General features: G+C 41.7%; 1 protein-coding gene and 1 long non-coding RNA gene across 2 annotated transcripts in view; one reads left to right on the forward strand and one right to left on the reverse strand.

Moving 5' to 3' along the window:
* Nucleotides 1-19,692, forward strand: part of LOC144615803 (uncharacterized) — a 168,610-nt gene that overhangs the window by 22,909 nt on the left and 126,009 nt on the right. The gene's annotated exons all lie outside the window — the stretch shown is intronic.
* Nucleotides 13,224-16,031, reverse strand: DEFB129 (defensin beta 129). The gene is made up of 2 exons (XM_060614595.1): nt 15,974-16,031; nt 13,224-13,837 (listed from the first exon to the last, which is right to left on the reverse strand). The coding sequence occupies exons 1-2, from the start codon at nt 16,029-16,031 to the stop codon at nt 13,392-13,394; spliced, it is 504 nt and encodes a 167-aa protein (XP_060470578.1). The 3' UTR covers nt 13,224-13,391.

The following is a 19,692-nucleotide window of genomic DNA, read 5'->3' on the forward strand; positions in this document are numbered from 1 at the left end:
GGGAAGGATTATTTGTGATTTTATTTTTCATAATTTTATGTTTCTCTGTATTTATGATTGTTTCTACTATTGTTGTTTGTTTCTCTTGCTTTTTACACTCGACATGTGAGAGAAATCATATGGTATTTGTCTTTCTCTGTCTGACTTCTTTCACTTAGTATTATACCCTCTAAGTCCATCCACGTTGTTGCAAATGGCAAGATTTCATTCTTTTTTTATGGCTGAGTAATATTCCAGTGTGTGTGTGTGTGTGTGTGTGTGTGTGTGTGTGTGTATCTCTATCTCTATCTATCTCTATCTCTATCTCTAATCTATCACATCTCCTTTATCCATTCATCTGTTGATGAACACAGGTTGCTTCCATATTTTGGCTATTGTAAATATTGCTATAGTAAACATAGGGGTACATATGTCTTTTTGAACTAGTGCTTGTGTTTTCTTTGGGTAAATACCCAGAGGTGGAATTGTTGGAATGTATGTATTTCTATTTTTAGTTTTTTTGAGGAACCTCCATACTGTTTTCCAGAGTGGGTTTTTTGAAAAATTTTGAGATGAATATACTTATATAGCAATATTTGCTTTCTTTCCTGATTAACACAAAAGATTGATTGGATTCAAATCAGGTTCACTGGAATCCAAGATCTTTCCTGTGTTAAGCTTTAGTAACAATTTCAAGGATACAGGTAATTATGAAGCACAGGGAAAACATGCGAAAGTCTCAGGTGTTCATGTCACTTCCCAGCTCCCATGTGCCTCATTAGAATGAGCTGTGGATTGGGTTTTAATGCAGGAGATTTCTGAGTGATGTCTAAGTGATGCATGTGAGCGTATCACACAAAGGGGGATGTTTCCTTAAGAAACATTTCCATTTTAGTCTCTGAAAATTACATAACGTTATACATGCATGACATTTTTTAAGGAGCCATGTCTTTATAAATTATAGATTCCAGGTTTGTTTACTAGAAACAATTCTAGATATATTCAGAGCAGATTATTCTGTTAGCTAAAGACTGCTGCTAGTGAATGGTATTGGTGAGTTCTCCGGGTCTGCTTGCATGTTTAGAAGGGGATCTGATAGAGTCAACATTATTATTTTTCTTTCTTTCTTTCCAGGAGCATCCCTGATAAAGGGAGAAGATTGATTGTAGGACTGTTGTTAACCCCTTTCTTCCCATCTCTCTCTTTTTTTTAAAGTTTATTTATTTATTCTGAGAGAAAGGGAGACAGAGAGAGAGCACAAGGGAGGGGCAGAGAGAGGGAGAGAGAGAATCCCATTGCTAGTGTGGAGCCTGATGTGGGGCTCGAACTCACAAACTGTGAGATCATGACCAGCGCTGAAACTAAGAGTCAGATGCCTAACCGACCGAGCCACCTGGATACCCTATTGTGTCTCTTCTTCCTCTTCTTCTCCTTTTTAAAATTTTTAATGTGTTTTTAATTTTTGAGAGAGACAGAGACAGAGAGAGTGTGAGTGGGGGAGGGGCAGAGAGAGACACACACACAGAATCCGAAGGAGGCTCCCGGCTCTGAGCTGTCAGCACAGAGCCTAACTTGGGGCTCGAACCTACGAACCGCGAGATCATGATGTGAGCCGAAGTCGGATGCTCAACCGACTGAGCCACCCAGATGCCCCTTGTGTTTCTTAATAACAATTTTAAGTACTTTCATTGTCATGATTCCTCTTCTGTGCTCTAATGCCATTTCTCCTAAACTCCTTTTACAGTGTGTTAGCCAGAAGGAAAGGCAATAATCCAAGTGTGAACTCACCAGGTCTTAAATTTGGCAAATGTAGGAGTTGTCCAAGTTCTTTGGGTTTATTAAATCCTTTAGGATAGGCATATTTGCTCCTCTTCCTCTTTATAATGGGTGACTAGCAGATGTCACAATCAAGTCCTTTATAGCTTTTTCTTTCTTTCTTTTTTTTTTTTTTTAATTTTTTTTCAACGTTTTTTTATTTTTATTTTTGGGACAGAGAGAGACAGAGCATGAACGGGGGAGGGGCAGAGAGAGAGGGAGACACAGAATCGGAAACAGGCTCCAGGCTCCGAGCCATCAGCCCAGAGCCTGACTCGGGGCTCGAACTCACGGACCGCGAGATCGTGACCTGGCTGAAGTCGGACGCTTAACCGACTGCGCCACCCAGGCGCCCCCCTTTATAGCTTTTTCTAAGCTGTTGCTAAAAGTCCAAGGTGAGGTGGTCCATGTAGGTACCTTAGTATATAACTGGCACTGGGCTCATGCTCCAACACTGTTGTCACTGGGAGTTGGGGTTGTGTGGCAACTAAGTGCAGGGGCTCTGTTGTTAGACAGGCATGAATTCAAGTCCTGGTTCTACTACTTATCTGTGACCTTCAGCAGTTTTACTAAAACCTCAGTTGCATTATTTACAAAAATGTGTGTAAGATTCTCAAAGTTCTCAGTACTGTACTTGGCACTTTAAAAATGTCCGATAACTCTTAAATACTCTCATTATTAGTATTGCTTTTCTATAGATCTTCTTCCTGGTTGCTATCCTTCCCTTAGTTCCCTGCGGTATTATAATAGAGCACTTATTAATTCACTGGGTTGCCTTTGAATTGAGCTTCCATTTATTGATCTTGTTCACCAGATCCCTTTTTAATTCTCAGATTCTGCAAGAGTTAGAATGCATCAGCGATAAACCCTGGATATGTGGAATCCGGAGTTATAAGGGCTTCTTTGTCATATATGTGTAGAATCTGTAGACATTAGCATCCAGAGGTACTTTCACCATGGTCATGCGTTTGTTTCCGGGATTGTGCTCAAAGCTGAAATTCAGGATGGAGGACAGACGGTAGGAAGCACGGTGAGTTCTGTTTTCTTTCTTGGCCCAGACTCACTCAAGAGGGGAAGCGACTGACAGTATTAATGGTGATTTGTCATGTAATTCTGAAGCCAGCTTGTTTTCACCCAGCAGAGACCATATAGTACGCTCTCTGCATCTTGTCTTACCTTCTTTTCCTTAGATCCTCAGGAAGCCTGATAATTTTATCAGAATATCAGCGCAGGTCTGCAGTGTCCTCATCAGACCTGGCGAAGACAAAGTAGTTGGTAGCTTAGTTGCCTGCTACATGCGGCCAGGAAGTGTAGGAAAACCTCCCTGAAAATAACGGGCCTCTGAATTTTCGCAGCATATTGAGAACGTTCTCTGGCTTGTGCCTTCTGGATTTTCCCGGGGCCAGGAGTGGGCAAAATCTTCCCAGCTGGTCTAGGTTTCAGTGCGAGCGGCTCTATCACTTGCTGTCTACTCCTTTCATCCCCACCATTGTTTTCGATCTCAGCTATTGAATTCAGCACCCCTCCGTGACACAGACTCATTGGTCTGGGCAAGGCTCATCTCTTACTTTACCCATTCATTTCTTGTTAACTGTATACCCTATTATCTTTCCCCTCCCCTTGGCTCTAATGAATTTAATGAATATCTTTTACATGTTCTTTTTCTTTCAGTTTTATTGAGGTACAATTGGCAAGTAAAAATTGTACATATCTAAGGTGGACAACACGAGGGTTTGATATACACGTATGTTGTGAAGTTACCACTATCAAGCCAATTAAAACATCCGTCACTTCCTATAGATACTGTTTTTTTGTTTGTGGTGAGAACACTTAAGATCTCCTCTCTGCACATTTCAAGTACACGGTACAGTATTAGTAACTAAAATCACCATGCTATACATTAGCTTTCCCAAATTTATTTTTTATTTTTATTAAAAAAACTTTTTTTTAACGTTTATTCATCTTTTGATAGAGACGGAGCGTGAGTGGGGGAGGGGCAGAGAGAGAGGGAGACACAGAATCTGAAACAGGCTCCAGTCTCTGAGCTGTCAGCACAGAGCCCGACACGGGGCTCAAACTCACGGACCGTGAGATCATGACCTGAGCCAAAGTCGGATGCCCCACCGACGGAGCCACCCAGGCGCCCCAGCTTTCCCAAATTTATTAATTGTACAAGGGAAAGTTTGACCATCCTCTCCCCATTTCCCCCATGCAGCAACTGGCAGCCTCCATGGTACTTAGTGCTTCTCTGAGTTCGACTTTTTTAGATTCCATATATAAGTGAGATCATGCAGTAGTAATCTTTTTTTTTATTTTTTAAATTTAAAATTCAAGTTAGTTAACACATATCATAATATTGATTTCAGGAGTAGAATTTAGTGATTCGTCACTTGCATATAACACCCAGTGCCCATCACAACAAGTGCCCTCCTTAATGCCCGTCACCCATTTAGCCCTTCCCCCCACCTCCTCTCCAGCAACCGTCAGTCTGTTCTCTATATTTAAGAGTCTCTTTTGGTTTGCCTCCTCTGTTTTTATTTTATTTTCTTTTTCCTTCCCTTCCCCTATGTTCATCTGTCTTGTTTCTTAAATTTCACATATGAGTGAAATCATATGGTGTTTGTCTTTCTCTGATTGACTTATTTCACTTAGCATAATACACTCTAGCTCCATCCACATTGTTGCAAATGGCAAGATTTCATTCTTTTTGACGGCTGAGTAATATTCCGTGTGTGTGTGTGTGTGTGTGTGTGTGTGTGTGTGTGTGTGTGTGTTATGTGTATGCGTGCATGTATATGTGTTTGTACCATATCCATTCATGTGTTCTTTTTTTTTTTTTAATTTTTTTTTTTACGTTTATTTATTTTTGAGACAGAGAGAGCATGAACGGGGGAGGGGCAGAGAGAGAGGGAGACACAGAATCGGAAGCAGGCTCCAGGCTCCGAGCCATCAGCCCAGCACCCGACGCGGGGCTCGAACTCACGGACCGCGAGATCGTGACCTGAGCTGAAGTCGGACGCTCAATCGACTGAGCCACCCAGGCGCCCCAACCATTCATGTGTTCTTTATCCATTCATCAGTTGATGGACATTTGGGCTCTTTCCATAATTTGGCTATTGTTGATAGTGCTGCTATAAACATCAGGGTGCATGTGCCCCTTCAAATCCGCCTTTTTGTATCCTTTGGATAAATACCTAGTAGTGCAATTGCTGGGTCGTAAAGTAGTTCTATTTTTAATTTTTTGAGAAATCTCCAGCCTGTTTTCCAGAGTGGCTGCACCAGTTTGTATTTCCCACGACAGTGCAAAAGTGTACCCTTTCTCTGCATTCTCACCAACATTTGTTGTTTCCTGAGTTGTTCCTTTCAGCCGTTCTGACAGGTGTACGTGTTCTTTTAATTGCGTTGTTTTCTGCATATATTTTAAGTTTACGTAAATGGTATTATATGTCTGTTCCTTTTTTTTTTTTCACCACTCAGGGCTATAGTAGTTAATGTCTACGTACATAGCTATGTGTATACCGAATCTGTTGCTCCCATCTTACATGTTATATTCTAAAGTATGTATTCATATAATTTTATTGATCCATGACTCCAGAATGGCTGTCCAGATTGCCTTAGATTGGTATTGGTATTGCTAATACCAATAATGCTGCAACTAACTAATTACATAGTACATGTCCTCTTAGGACTTGGGCAAGAATATTTTTGGGATATAATGAGGAGTAGACTTCTTGAGTCATAAGATAAGTGTATAACGAACTTAATGAAGTACTAGATTGTTCTCAGAAAGATGAACTGTCCATACTTCTTCAAGTAGTATTTGAGGGTTCCTATGTTTCTACATCTTCTCTAACATGTGCCATTATCCAGTTTTCTAATTTTACCAATGCCATTATTGGTTTGATTTGCTTTTCTCCAATTACCAGTGAATCTGAGCATTTCCTTATATGCTTTGGTGACTATAGAGTCAACATAATCCCTATCAAAACTTGAGCAGGATTTCTCTTTCTTCAGAAACAGACAGGCTGGTCTTATCACTTACGTAACAAGACCAAAAAAAAAAAAATTAACAATTTTGAAAAAAGAACAAAGTGGCAAGGCTTTCGTTTGGTGAATTCAAAACATATAAAATGCAGTCATCAAGACACTCTTAGCACCGTAGGAATAGAATGCGACCCCCTTAATCTAATAAAGATCCCTTGGTCAACAAGCTAAAACCACACAGTGTACATGTCCCCCTTCCCTTCCCCTACAAAATCATTCCTAATGTAATTCTTCCCCTAAGATGTGTCTTGCCCTGTCCTTTCTTCTTCGGCCTTTCTCTGATCATTAAAAATCACCCATGTGGGCATATATAAAGTTATCTAGAGAGGGAAAGGCTGATGGGTTATCACTCCAGGTTGAGAAATCCCAAAGTTGATGATGACACGGACCACTGGTCTGTACCACAAACCTGTCTCTGCCACAGGCAGCCCTTTCGGAACTCAGAGGAGGTCCTTGAAGAACCACTCAACAGATTACTCTCCCTCTTCCCAAATTAAAACAAAATGAAGCTGAACAAAGTCAAAGCTGCTCCCCTTCCCAGAACAGGAGTTTACTGGGGCACCTGGGTGGCTTAGTCAGGTTAAGTGTCCGACTCTGTTTCTATTCAGGTCATGATCTCACGTTTCTTGGGATAGGGCCCCGTGTTGGGCTCTGTGCTGTCAGCGCAGAACCTGCTTGGGATGCTTTCTCTCTGCCCCTCCCCTGCTCTCTCTGTCTCAAAATAAATAAATAACACATTAAAAAAAAAAAAGAAGAAGAACAGGAGTTTACTTAGAGGGCTCATCTGAAAAGAAGAAACCTACTACTTACTGCAAAAAGCTGTTATGTGCGAAAGTCAAGTGGAGACTGGCTAGACCCGTGGGGACAGTGCAGGGTGCTACAGGTGGCTGCTAATTTTGGAGGACCATTGACACCTTTGGCGCCTTTCATCAGAGAAACAGTTTTGGCTTTAGGCCCATGGAGCTGCCCTAAAAAGAAGCATTTCTGATTATAACAAATTACTCTTGGGCCCTGTTCTTCTCTTCATGGATAGTTAGATCCCAAGGGACTCCATGGTTTGGGTCATCCTCTCTCTGCCATGCTTTGCCTTTTCTTACTCAGATGTTTTTCTTACTTTAACTGAGCTTCCTGGGGTCATGTCCAGATGGGCAACCTAGATTAGGAGAGGAAGTTTTGTGATGGAGCAGCGCTCGGAGAGGCTGGACTTATTTTTTAGATTCTCACTTCAGCATGCATTTTTCTTCACAGCTCAGGAGATTCATGGTTGACGGAGGTACTGATTTCTTTTGGAATCTGGAGGATGGTCAGTGGATGACCATCACTGGAAGGTCAGACACTCCACTGGAGGACCAATTAACAAACCAGGAATTCAAGCCCCACATCGGGCTCTGTGCCAACAGCTTAGAGCCTGAAGCCTACTTCAGATCCTGTGTCTCTTTCTCTCTCTACCTCTCCCTTGCCCATACTCCGTCTCTCCAAATACAGTCACATTGGGGGGTATGATTTCAACATACAAATTTTTTTTTTTAAGATTTCATTTTTAAGCAATCTCTACACCCAACGTGGGGCTCAAACCCACAACCCTGAGATCAAGAGTTGCACGCTCCACTGACTGAGCCAGCCAGGCACCCCTCAACATGTGAATTTTTTTTTAAATTTTTTTTTAACGTTTATTTATTTTTGAGACAGAGCATGAGCGGGGGAGGGGCAGAGGGAGAGGGAGACACAGAATCGGAAACAGGCTCCAGGCTCTGAGCCATCAGCCCAGAGCCTGACGCGGGGCTCGAACTCACGGACCGCGAGATCGTGACCTGAGCTGAAGTTGGATGCTTAACCGACTGAGCCACCCAGGCGCCCCTACATGTGAATTTTTAAAAAATGTTTATTTATTGTTGGGAGAGAGAGAGAGAGGCAGGGGGAAGGGAAGAGAGAGAGGAAAACAGAGGATCTGAAGCAGGCTCTGCACTGACAGCAGAGAGCCTGATGCGGGGCTTGAACCCACAAACCGCAAGATTGTGACTTGAACCAAAGTTGGCCGCTTAACCAACTGAGTCACCCAGGCTCTCCTGACATGTGAATTTTGAGGGGACATAGACATCCAGACTCTCAGTCTTCTAGATTTGACCCTAGGTTGTTGGTTAGCCCAGTTTGAACTCTGCGTTCCATCACCAAGGCATTTCAGCCAATCGCTGGCGGCAATGTCTGTCTCATGGAGTTTCTTAGTGATTGAATTGAAGGTTCCAACTTTATATGAAACAGGCATAGCCTTGTGGAATGCATTAGTTTGTGTGTTATGCAGTGAACACCACAGATTAACCTCTCTGACTAAATATGGAGACAGGGATAATTTGTAATAGAAAACCAACTCAAACCAACTTAGGCACAAAAAGACATTTATCCACCCAAATTTCTGAGGTGTCTAGAAATGTGGCTGCTTCAAGCAAGCCTGGTCCAGTGATTCCAATGTCATCAAGCTTCTCTATCCATATGCTTCTCTCTGGGTGTTCATCTTGTCCTGTTCTGCGGACAGAATTCTCTGTGTGATAGAGAATGTGGCCGAAAGCAGCCCCAGATTCATTCCTTTGCAGGGTGAGGTCCTGAGACAAGATCCTGGTTCCAAATGGAAATATCCCGGGAGAGAATTCTGACTGGTCCAGCTGGAGCCACGTGCTACACCATTCACTTTGGCCAGGCCAATTTCAATAAAAAAAAAATAAGTGAGGCGTGAGTTTGTATACCCAGCTTGTGGTCAGGGGGAGGAGGTAGTTTGATTGAAGGAGTCAGAAGATGATTTGGTCTGGGAGACAGAGGGAGAGCTAGACTCAGAAAACAGTGACTATTCAGTTCCTAATGGAACCAGCAGCCGATTTTCTTTACATATTCCTTTGCTGATTAGTCTACGTTTAACAAGGATTGGTTAATAGTTAACTGGTTGTAGGCTTGCAGACTCCTAGATCGCCTGGATGAGAGAGCAGGGCAACGAGCAAGAGGAGATAATCTGCCCCGATAGGGGTGGGGGATGGGAGCTGAGATAGGGGATGTGGAGGGGTGAAGGGGATGGGGGCTGAGATAGCGGATGTGTGGGGGGGTGATGGGGATGAGGAGGGGTGCTCTGGTAGCAAAGATTTCCTCTGACACTCATCGTCTATACACTCTGTCTCTGTCTCTCTCTCAAAAATAAATAAACATAAAAAATAAACAAAAAAGAAATTAATGTAGCTTAATCATACCCAATTTACATTCTAGGTTAACTAGTTAATATGAAAGGGTGATTATATTTCTTTAAAACTCACAGATGTAATCTACATATACACGATTTTGAGAATAATTTATTTTTTATTTATTAAAACTTTTTTTAAAGTTTATTTTGAGAGAGAGAGAGAGCAGGAGAAGGGCAGAGAGAGGGAAGAGAGAATCCCAAGCAGGCTTTGCGCTGTCAGCGTGGAGCCCGATGTGGGGCTTGAACCCACAGACCGTGAGATCATGACCTGAGCTGAAACCAAGAGTCGGACACAACCAGGTGCCCCGATTTTGAGAACAATTTAATACGTGAACTTCAACATACAACTCTATTCTAACGTCATTATTTGAAATATAAAGAAACAGATCCTTACAAGACCAAAATAACCCATAAGCCATGAGGTTGGGTTTTATGTTTTTCCTTATCTTTAAAAAAAATTTTTTTTAATGTTTTTTATTTGTTTTTGAGACAGAGAGAGACAGAGTACCAGCGGGAGAGGGGCAGATAGAGAGAGAGAGGGAGACACAGAATCGGAAGCAGGATCCAAGCTCTGAGCTGCCAGCACAGAGCCCGATGCGGGGCTCGAACCCATGAACTGTGAGATCATGACCTGAGCCGAAGGTGGATGCTTATCCAACTGAGCCACCCAGGTGCCCCTTTCCTTATCTTTTTTTAACAAATATGCACCACAATGTTTGAAGTAAGGCAAATGCTGTGAATATGAAAGTTGTAGTTTGCAAAGAATACAGAGGAGTTAGAAGTGGTGGCCATGCTAATTAAACAATTAGGTAATAACGTCATGTTAAGTCAATTTGCAGCATGAAAACTGTTTAAGTTTCTTTCTTCTTTAAAATGTATTTATTTATTTTGAGAGAGAAAGAGCACAAGCCAGGGAGGGGCAGAGAAAGAGCCAGAGAAGATCCCAAGCAGGCTCCACACTGTCAGCACAGAGCCCGACGTGGGGCTCAATTCCATGAACTGTGAGATCATGACCTGAGCTGAAATCAGGAGTCGGACACTCAACCAACCGAGCCACCCTTGCTCCCCACACCGCCATAGCAATTTTTGATTTACTGGTAAACTCAAAGCCAGTTTGTGTGCAAAAATCCAAATATTTGACAACAATTAAGTAATCATTCCAGGCTTGTTGCCTTCTACTATGCTTTTGTGGGCCTTATTCTCATAATTAACAATAAACAGTCACATCTGACCACAGTTGATATCCACTGAGATCTTGGGTTTGAGTATAAAAATCCTAGTAAGGTTGCTCGGCCTTACCCAGAGCCAGTGACTGACAAACCCAGAACAAAGGCTCAGGGTATTCTAAGAGGTACTTGTGGTTCCTACGTCTTTTTACCTAGCAAGGAGGAAGAAAAGGATATCGTCTCTCTCTCTCTCTTTTTTTTTTTTTTTAAAGTTTATTTACTGAGAGAGAGAGAGAGAGAGAGAGAGAAGAGTGAGCTGGGAGGGGCAGAGCAAGAGCCTCATGCAGGGCTCGAACTCATGAACCATGATATCATGACCTGTGCCAAGATCTAGAGTCAGATGCTTAACCGACTGAGCCACCCAGGTCCCCCCAAGGATGTCATCTCTTTTATGGGCCGTATCAGTGTGCTGGGGCTGCTATAACAAAATACCACAGACTGGATGGCTTCAACAACAGAAATGTATTTTCTCACAGTTCTGGAGGCTGGAGTTTAAGATCAAGGTGTTGACAGGTTTGGTTTTTGCTATAGCTTCCTCCTTGGCTTGTCGATGGAGAAGGATATTCCCCAGTATTATTCATCTTGAGAAGACAGGTGACTTCTATGATAGGACTCAAAAGGAGGCCTTAAACTTAGATGAGAAAGAAATTTCTCTTTTTCCTGAGGGATAATGAAGAGGGCACTCCAACTGTGGGAAGGTAAGCTGGATGTTCAAGAGTTTGGCAAATAGCTATAGCAGGGAGGGAATCTAATGCCCATGAGATATACTTAGGGTTCTTCAGAATCGTAGCAAGAGCTGAACTTATTCTTTGTGTGGCATCTCTTTCATGTTGCACAAAAACTTCCAGGAGCATAGTTTTAAAAGACTGTGGGAAAATCTTTGCCTCCATCAGGGTGACACTGTAGTAAAGAATCCACCGGTTAAGGAAAAGTGGCCTTGAACATTTTTTTAAATGTTTATTTATTTTCGAGAAAGAGAGACCACAAGCTGGGGAGGGGCAGAGAGAAGGGGACAGAGGCTCTGAAGCAGGCTCTGTGCTGACAGCCCCGATGCACAGCTTGAACTCATAAACTGAGATCATGACCTGAACTAAAGCCAGATGCTTAACTGACTGAGCCACGCAGGCGCCCCAGGAAAAGTGGCCTTTAAACTGAAGGAGGTGCTAGGTAGCAGAGAGGAACGTGCTGCAAACCTGGAGCGGGGGTCTGTGCCATTGTAATTTGGGCAATAAGAGGAAGGGAGTGTGACCTGGGATCGAAGGAAGCAGATTCTGGGATGTAATGTGACGTTTACAGCAGTATTTTGTGAATGGTTGAACAGATGCCCGTATAGGGATAAGTGATCTGTTCAAAGCCAAACAGCTAAAAAGCGCTGGAACTAGAAGGCTAGCTCAAGAGCATCAGATCTGAATTTCTTACATTCTCTACCACAGCCCTCAGAAACATCACTGTCTTCTGAGTAGGACCATCCCCTTTCGCTTGCCAGTTCTGTAGCTACTAGTCTGTGCCCTTGAAACTCTCTAACCCGATGCTGTCCAATACGGTTGCCATGGGACTCTTGAGCACTTGGAATGTGGCCAGTATGGATTGAAATGTGCTGTAATGGTAATGTACATATGAGATGTCAAGGACTTAGTAAAAAAAAGAAAAAAAAAAAAGAATACAGAATGTCTCAGATCATTTTTATATTGATTTTTATGTTGAAATGATAATGTTTTAGATTTACTGTGGTCGATAAAATGTATTATTAATATTCATTTCATCTGTTTCTTTTAACTTTTTTAAATGGAGCTATTAGAAAATTCTTTTTTTTTTTTTTTAAATTTTTTTTTAACGTTTATTTATTTATTTATTTATTTTTTTAAATTTTTTTTTTTCAACGTTTTTTATTTATTTTTGGGACAGAGAGAGACAGAGCATGAACGGGGGAGGGGTAGAGAGAGAGGGAGACACAGAATCGGAAACAGGCTCCAGGCTCCGAGCCATCAGCCCAGAGCCTGACGCGGGGCTCGAACTCACAGACCGCGAGATCGTGACCTGGCTGAAGTCGGACGCTTAACCGACTGCGCCACCCAGGCGCCCCTAACGTTTATTTATTTTTGAGACAGAGAGAGACAGAGCACGAACGGGGGAGGGTCAGAGAGAGAGGGAGACACAGAATCTGAAACAGGCTCCAGGCTCTGAGCAGTCAGCATGGAGCCCAACGCGGGGCTCGAACTCACATACCGCGAGATCGTGACCTGAGCCAAAGTCGGACGCTTAACCGACTGAGCCACCCAGGCGCCCCAGAAAATTCTCGATTACCTACATGGCTTGCATCTGTGGTCTGCCATCTGTTGGAGGCACCACTCTGCCTATCGCCTGTTGTCCGTCCCCTTGGGAATCTTGTTGAAATGTCTTGGCCCAGAGGTAGAAGTCCTACACCTTCTCCCTTAGCTGTCCTCCCTTCCCCTGTTCCCCCAGATTTTTATCTTAAATGGCGCCATGAGCTCTGTGCTGACCGCTCAGAGCCTGGAGCCTGCTTCAGATTCTGTGTGCCCCTCTCTCTGACCCTCCCCCGTTCATGCTCTTTCTCTGTCTCAAAAAAAAAAAACAAACAAAAAAAACCAAAACATTAAAAAAAAATTTTAATGGCTCCATGAATTAGGTTATGTTCTTCTGCGGGGAAGGTAGACTTAGTCTGCCCACATTCTGTCTTGCATATGGGCCTTTTCTAAAAAACCTATGAAAAAAGAAAATAATGACGATATATTTTTTTTGTCCTGTTACCTCAAGAAAGGCGCATCAGATGAGAACCATAAATCCTTGTTACAGAGGCCTAATCTGGGCTATCCGTGAGCCAAGTTCGGTGCTCACTTTCTCCCGGGTGTGCAAACTAAAATTCCATTCCTCTCTAGCTCTGTTTCCTCTGTGAGGTTTCCGTGAGAACGATAACATTATGTAAACTGTAGGTGATTGAACGGTATTTATTGAATGACTAATGACTGAGGAAACAGTCCTATGTTTCATTTTACAGCCAGCAAAGATGGAGAGGAACCTGGTGTTTTGAGGGAAAGACTCCTCTGCTCATCTGCTTCCTCCGGCTCCAGTCATGGTGTTGAGAGTGTCTATGGCGGGGGTGCTGGTGGTGAGGAGTCACTGGCCGAATCTCTGCTTTCTGTGGTGTCGTTCTTGGCAGAAATTGCAGTGTATGTGATCTTGCATGAGGTCGTAGGGTTGGTGATGGCTGAGTTTACAGTGGTGGCATTTGGGATGAGGAGGGGGTGGACGTTGGCAAAAGGGCTGATGCTTTTGGTTCTGGGGAGAAGAGATAAAATTTGGTATTTTGTTTGTATCAAAGCATCAGAATTCTTGGTAACTTGTAGATGTTCTTGGGAGTTCCCTTCAAGTGTGTGGGACATTTCATTTTGCATGTAGTTTTTTATCATTTGAACCACTTTCTGTCCAATGCAACATTTCCTCTTCTTGCATTTCTGTATCTCCGTTTCACCCACGGCACAGTAGTCTTTGCATCTCCCAAAACCCATTAAACATCTTCTCAAGCCAAAGTACTCTGCACAAAGAAAAGAAGAAACCATTAAGCTAAGGTTAATAGCTAGATATGATATTAAGACTGCTGGAGGGAGAGGAATAGAGTAAGAGGTTGTTTATTAATGCTAAGTTTTTTAAAAAATGTTTTATTTTATTATTTTTGGGAGAGAGAGACAGACTGTGAGCAAGGGAGGGACAGAGAGAGAGGGAGACACAGAATCCAAAGCAAGCTCCAGACTCCGAGCTGGCAGCACAGAACCCCAACGCAGGGCTTGGACTCATGCACCCTAAGATCATGACCTGAGTCGAAGTCGGCCACTTAACCGTCTGAGCCACCCAGGTGCCCCTATTAATGCCAAGTTTTAAATGCAGTGTTAGGGATGTTGATGAAAGTCCCTGGCAGGCTAAGAAAATCTCTGTACACCCCTGAAATCCAAAAATCTAGGGCACATAGAGGAAGGGAAAAAAGGGAAACACAACTTTTTGCTTTAGCATACTATTTTATTTATTTATTTATTTATTTATTTATTTATTTATTTATAATTTATTTTTTAAAGTTTATGTATTTCAGAGAGAGAGCATGAGCAGGGGAGGGACAGAGAGGGAGGGAGAGAGAATCCCAAGCAGGCTCCTCGCTGTTAGCACAGAGTCCCCTGTGGGGCTTGAACCCACCAACCGTGAGATCATGACCTGAGCTGAAACCAAGAGTCAGACGTTTAACCGACTGAACCACCCAGGCACCGCCAGGATATGATGTTAGACCCCCCACTTAGCATCTTAGACACTTACAGGGCATCACTGTCTCTCCTCCTGATCCTAGGAATACCTACAAGAGCAAAATCTGTCATAAAGCTAATCCAAGAAAGAATTTCAAAAGACAGCAATAGGACTTTCAGGAGAGCTGACCTCTTGCCAAACCCAGTGGTCCATGACTTCACTCTCCTTGACTCTTGCTTGACCTGTGGTTCCTCGGGCGTAGTGTTCATCATTTTCAGCCTCACTGGACATTCTGTCCCTCAGACAATGTCCCTTATTCATAATCATAGCCATAGTCTCATCTCTACCAAGATAACTCCCACATGGTTATCTATAGCCCTACATTCTCTGCTTTGTTTAGAATCTCATCTTCACCTGATTTTTTTTTTCGTCCCAATGTCTTCAACTTTTTTTCTGACTCAGGAAAGTTCTCCCTTGCTCTATAATCTTACCAATTCAACTGATTTTCCATAAATAGTAAGAGGCTTATGTAGCACCTAATGTTCGCATACATTTCAACACCCTTTCTCTCCAGAGACAAAACAGTAAACTTCGTATATTTCAAGCAGCTGCATGGGTTAACCTGCTATACTCATGGGGAATCTGAGGCTCAAAGTGGCTAAATGACTTTACCCAAGACAACACGGCCATACCTGCTTATGTTACTTCTCTTAAGGTCCCAAGGTAAAAACATTAGAAATATCTTAACTCTTTCACTTTCCCTTCCCTGACCCATTGCCAGTTGTTCTAAATATCTGGGTGATTCTTGTATTCTGAAACAAGTCTTAACGCTTCTCTTTTCTTTCGAAAAAACAACACTCAGTCCTCTGGTTTAGCATTTTGCCACAGTGCTTTCCTAGATGCCCTGATGAGTGATTTGGCAGTTTCCCAGAAGACAAAGCCTGAGAAAAGGGATGAAACTTTACAAATCTGAAAAAGTTGAGATGGAGAACGGAGACCTTTTTACTGGATCCTTAGAGGAGATGTTTTGAGCACAAGGGAAGAGACTTCGTATTACACCAGAGTATAAACTGATACGAACATTTGCTTCAAAAGATGGTTTAAATTAGAAATAGAGCACAAATGAGGTGACTTGGCTGAGTCCCAGATGATAGCTATGTAGAGGGCAGGAAGGCAGCCTTTATATGTTGGATAGTTTCTGAGCACACACAGAAAACACCCTGCTTTCCTGTAGCTCTGCGTATATCCCTATCAGCAGAGTCTAGGATTGGGGCCTATGGGGATGTATGGGGGACGGTGCATGACTGAGGCAATAGGCAAACTCTTCAGCCATCTGTTTGGGCATCTCATCTGTCAGCATTACTTGGGTTCCCATTGTCATGGACAGCCAAATCCCTGCTTCCTCACACCGACCCCTTTTAATCCCATGATTCCACATTACCTGTGTTCACCTGGTACTGTAGCATGAGGCTGGCAAAGATAGGAAAAAGGAGCTTCATGGCTGGGTGCTAGAGAGGAAGCCTTCGATCTGGGTTGGAGTTCTTGGGCTCCAGCCTTTATTGGCCTCTTCATGGCCTGAGGCTATGAGCTGTGAAGTGCAGCCACGGCTCACAGCAGTTGTATTTTCACTGATTCTGTCTGAGAACAGCTTTCCTGAACGCTTCTGTGCAACATACTTCTGCTCTTGATCCTGGGGGAAACATAAGACATAAGATATGAGTGCTGGCGTCTCCACCGGTTAGCATGGGCACTGGATTACCGTGATAATTTGGTGTATGTATGTTGAATGAGTTTGTTGGAGGCAGCTCTTGGCATAACTTAAAAAGAAATTATTTATTTTGAGAGAGAATGAGAACGAGCTAGCAGGGGAGGGGCAGAGACAGAGAGGGAGAGAATCCCAAGCAGGCTTCCTGCTGTCAGCACAGATCCTGATGTGGGGCTCAATCTCACCAACCATGAGGCCGTGACCTGAGCCGAGATCAAGAGTCAGTTGCTTAACCAACTGAGTCACCCAGGCGCCCCTTGGCATAACTCGAACTTTTTTATTGAGATATAATTGACATGTAACATATTTGTTTCAAGTGTTCAACGTAATGATTTGATATTTGTATATATTGTGAAATGATTATGACAGTAAGTCTAGTTAACATCCATCACCACACTTTGAAGATTTACTGTCTTGCAACTTTCAAATATACAATATAATATTATTAACTATAGTCACCATGTGGTACATTATGTCCCTGGGACTTACTAATTTTCTAACTGGACATTTGTATCATTTGATGATCTTTACCAATTTTGCCCCCTTTCACTCTCCCCACCCTAGGCAACCACCAATCTATTCTTTGTATCTATGAGTTCATTTATTTTTAGATGCTGCATATAAGTGAGATCATATGGTATTTGTCTTTCTCTGTCTTGACCTAATTCACTTAGCATAGTGCCCTCAAGGTCCATCCGTGTTGTTGCAAATGGCAGTATTTTGTTTCTTATGGCCCATTTTATATATACTACATTTTCTTTATCCATTCATTCATCAGTGGACACTAAAGGTTGCTTTGATGTTTTGCTATTGTAAATAATGGTATAATGAACAGGGGGGCGGTGTAGATGTAGGTCTTTGAGTTAATGTTGTTGTTTCTTTCTGAAAAATACCCAGAAATGGAATTGCTGGATCATATGATAGATCGGTTTGTAATTTTTTGAGGACTCTCCATACTGTTTTCCATAGTGGTTGCATCCATTAGCATTCCTACCAAAAGTGCATTAGGGGTCTTGTTTTTCCCACATTTTTGCCAACAATTGTTATTTCTTGTCTTTTTGATAATAGCCGTTCTAACAAGCATGAAGTGATATTTCATTGTGATTTTGATTTGCATCTCCCTGATGATTAGTGGTACTGAGCACCTTTTAATGAACCACTTGCCCTCTGTATGTCTTCTTTGGAAAAATGGATCGATTCTCTATCCATACGTAATTAGATATGTTGTTGTTGAGTTGTATGAGTTCTTTATATACTTTGGATATTAACCCCTTATCAGATACATGATTTGCAAATATTTTCTCCCATTTGGTAGGCTGCCTTTTTCTTCTGTTGATGGTTTCCTTTGCTGTGCAGAAGCTTTTTGGTTTAATGTAGTCCCATTTGTTAGTTTTTGCTTTTGTTCCCTTTGCTTTTGGTGTCAAATCCAAAAAATCACTGCCCAGACTGATGTCAGGGAGCTTACTGCCTATGTTTTCTTCTAGGAGTTTATGTTGTCAGATCTTATGTTCAAGTCTTTAACTTTGAGTGAATTTTTGTGTGCAGTGTAAGGTAGTGGTACAGTTTCATTCTTTTGCGAATTCTTTTGTGACTGTTCAATTTTCCCAACACCATTTATTGAAGAGACTGTCCTTCCCCTATTGTATATTCTTGGCTTCTTTGTCATTAATGGATTGACCATATATGTGTGAGTGTTATTTCTGGGCTCTCTCTTCTGTTCTATTATTCTGTGGGTCTGGGTTTAGGCTCAGACCATACTGTTTTGATTACTATAGCTTTGTAATGTAATTTGAGAAAAGGAAGCACAAGGCCTATAGGTTTGTTCTTTCTCAAAGTTCCTTTGGCTATTTGGGATCTTTTGTGGTTCTATTCAACTTTTAGGTCTGGTTGTTCTATTTCTATGAAAAATTCCATTGGAATTTTGATAGGGACTGCACTGAATCTATAGACTGCTTTGGGTAGTATGTCCGTTTTAACAATACTAATTCTTCTGATGCATGAGCATGAAATATCTTTCCGTTATTTGTGTCACCTTCAATTTCTAGCATCAATATCTTATACTTTCAGTATGGGTCATGAAAGTATAGGTCACCTCCTTGGTTAAATTTATTCCTAGCTATTTTATTCTTTTAGGTGAAGTTGTAAATGGGATTGTTTTCTTCATTTCTCTATAGTTCATTATTCATGTTTAGAAACACAACCGAGTTTTGTGTATTGACTTTGTGCCTTGCAACTTCACTGAATCACTTTTTGGTAGAGTCTTTAGGGTCTTCTGTGTAACAATATATCCTGTGCCAATAATGACAGTTTTTCTCCTTTTCTCACATGGATGCCTTTAATTTCTTTTTCTTGACTAATTGCTCTGGCTAGGATTTCTCATACTTTGTTGAAATAAAGGTGGTGGGAGTGGGCATCTTTGTCCTTTTCCTGATCTTAGAGGAAAAAAGTTCAGCTCCTCTCCATTGAGCATGATGTTAGCTGTGGACTTGTCATATATGGTCTTTATTGTGTTGTGGTATGTTCCCTCTATAGCCATTTTGTTGAGAGTTTATATTATAAATGGATGTTGGATTTTGTCAAATGCTTTTTCTGCATCTATTGAGATGACCGTATGAGTTTTATCTTTTATTGAGTCACATGACGTCTGATTTGCAGACGTTGAACCATCCTGCATCCCTGGAATAAATCCCTCTTGACCATGGTGTATGATAGTTTTAATGTGTTGCTGAAATTTGGCTTGCTAATAATTTATTGAGGGGTTTTGCATCTATGTCCATTAAGGATATTGGCCTGTAATTTTCTTTTCTTATAATATGCTTGTCTGATTTTGGTATCAGAGTAATGCTGGCCTCATAATATAGTCATAAGTTATTTTGCTACTTTTGTTTTTTAACCTTCATACTAGCTTTACAAGTAATTAACCTATCACCTTTGCAACATTAAATTATTCTGAATTTTACTGTATACTTTTACCAGTGAAATTTATACCTTCATGTTTTCCTGTTACTAATTAGTTCCCTTTCATTTCATCTTAAAGAAGTCCCTTTAACATTTCTTGTAAGGCTGGTCTACTTGCGTTGAATTCCTTCAGCTTTTGCTTATCTAGAAAACTCTATGTTTCCATCAAGTCTGAAGAACAGTTTTGCCAGGTAGAGTAGTCTTGATTGGCAGTTTTTCTTTCAGTGCTTTCCATATATTGTGCCACTTTGTTCTGGCTTGTAAAGTTTCTGTTGAAAAAATCTGCTCGTTTTGTCATATGGTGAGTCCTTGTATGTAACAAGTTGTTTTTCTTTTGCTTCTTTTAAGATTTTCACCTTGTCTTTAAAATTTGAAACTTTAATTATAACGTGCCTGGGTGGGTCTTTTTGGGTTCATGTTTTTTGGAACTCCCTGGG

The sequence above is a fragment of the Panthera onca genome, chromosome A3, assembly GCF_046562875.1.
Source record: "Panthera onca isolate mPanOnc1 chromosome A3, mPanOnc1 haplotype 2, whole genome shotgun sequence".
NCBI lineage: Eukaryota > Metazoa > Chordata > Mammalia > Carnivora > Felidae > Panthera > Panthera onca.

Coding starts and splice junctions, on each gene's coding strand:
- DEFB129 (XM_060614595.1), bottom strand. CDS start 16,031: ATGAAGCTCCTTTTTCCTATCTTTGCCAGCCTCATGCTACAGTACCAG. Junction 13,838..15,973: donor ACAGTACCAGGTGAACACAG/GTAATGTGGAAT, acceptor TTCTTTGTGCAG/AGTACTTTGGCTTGAGAAGA.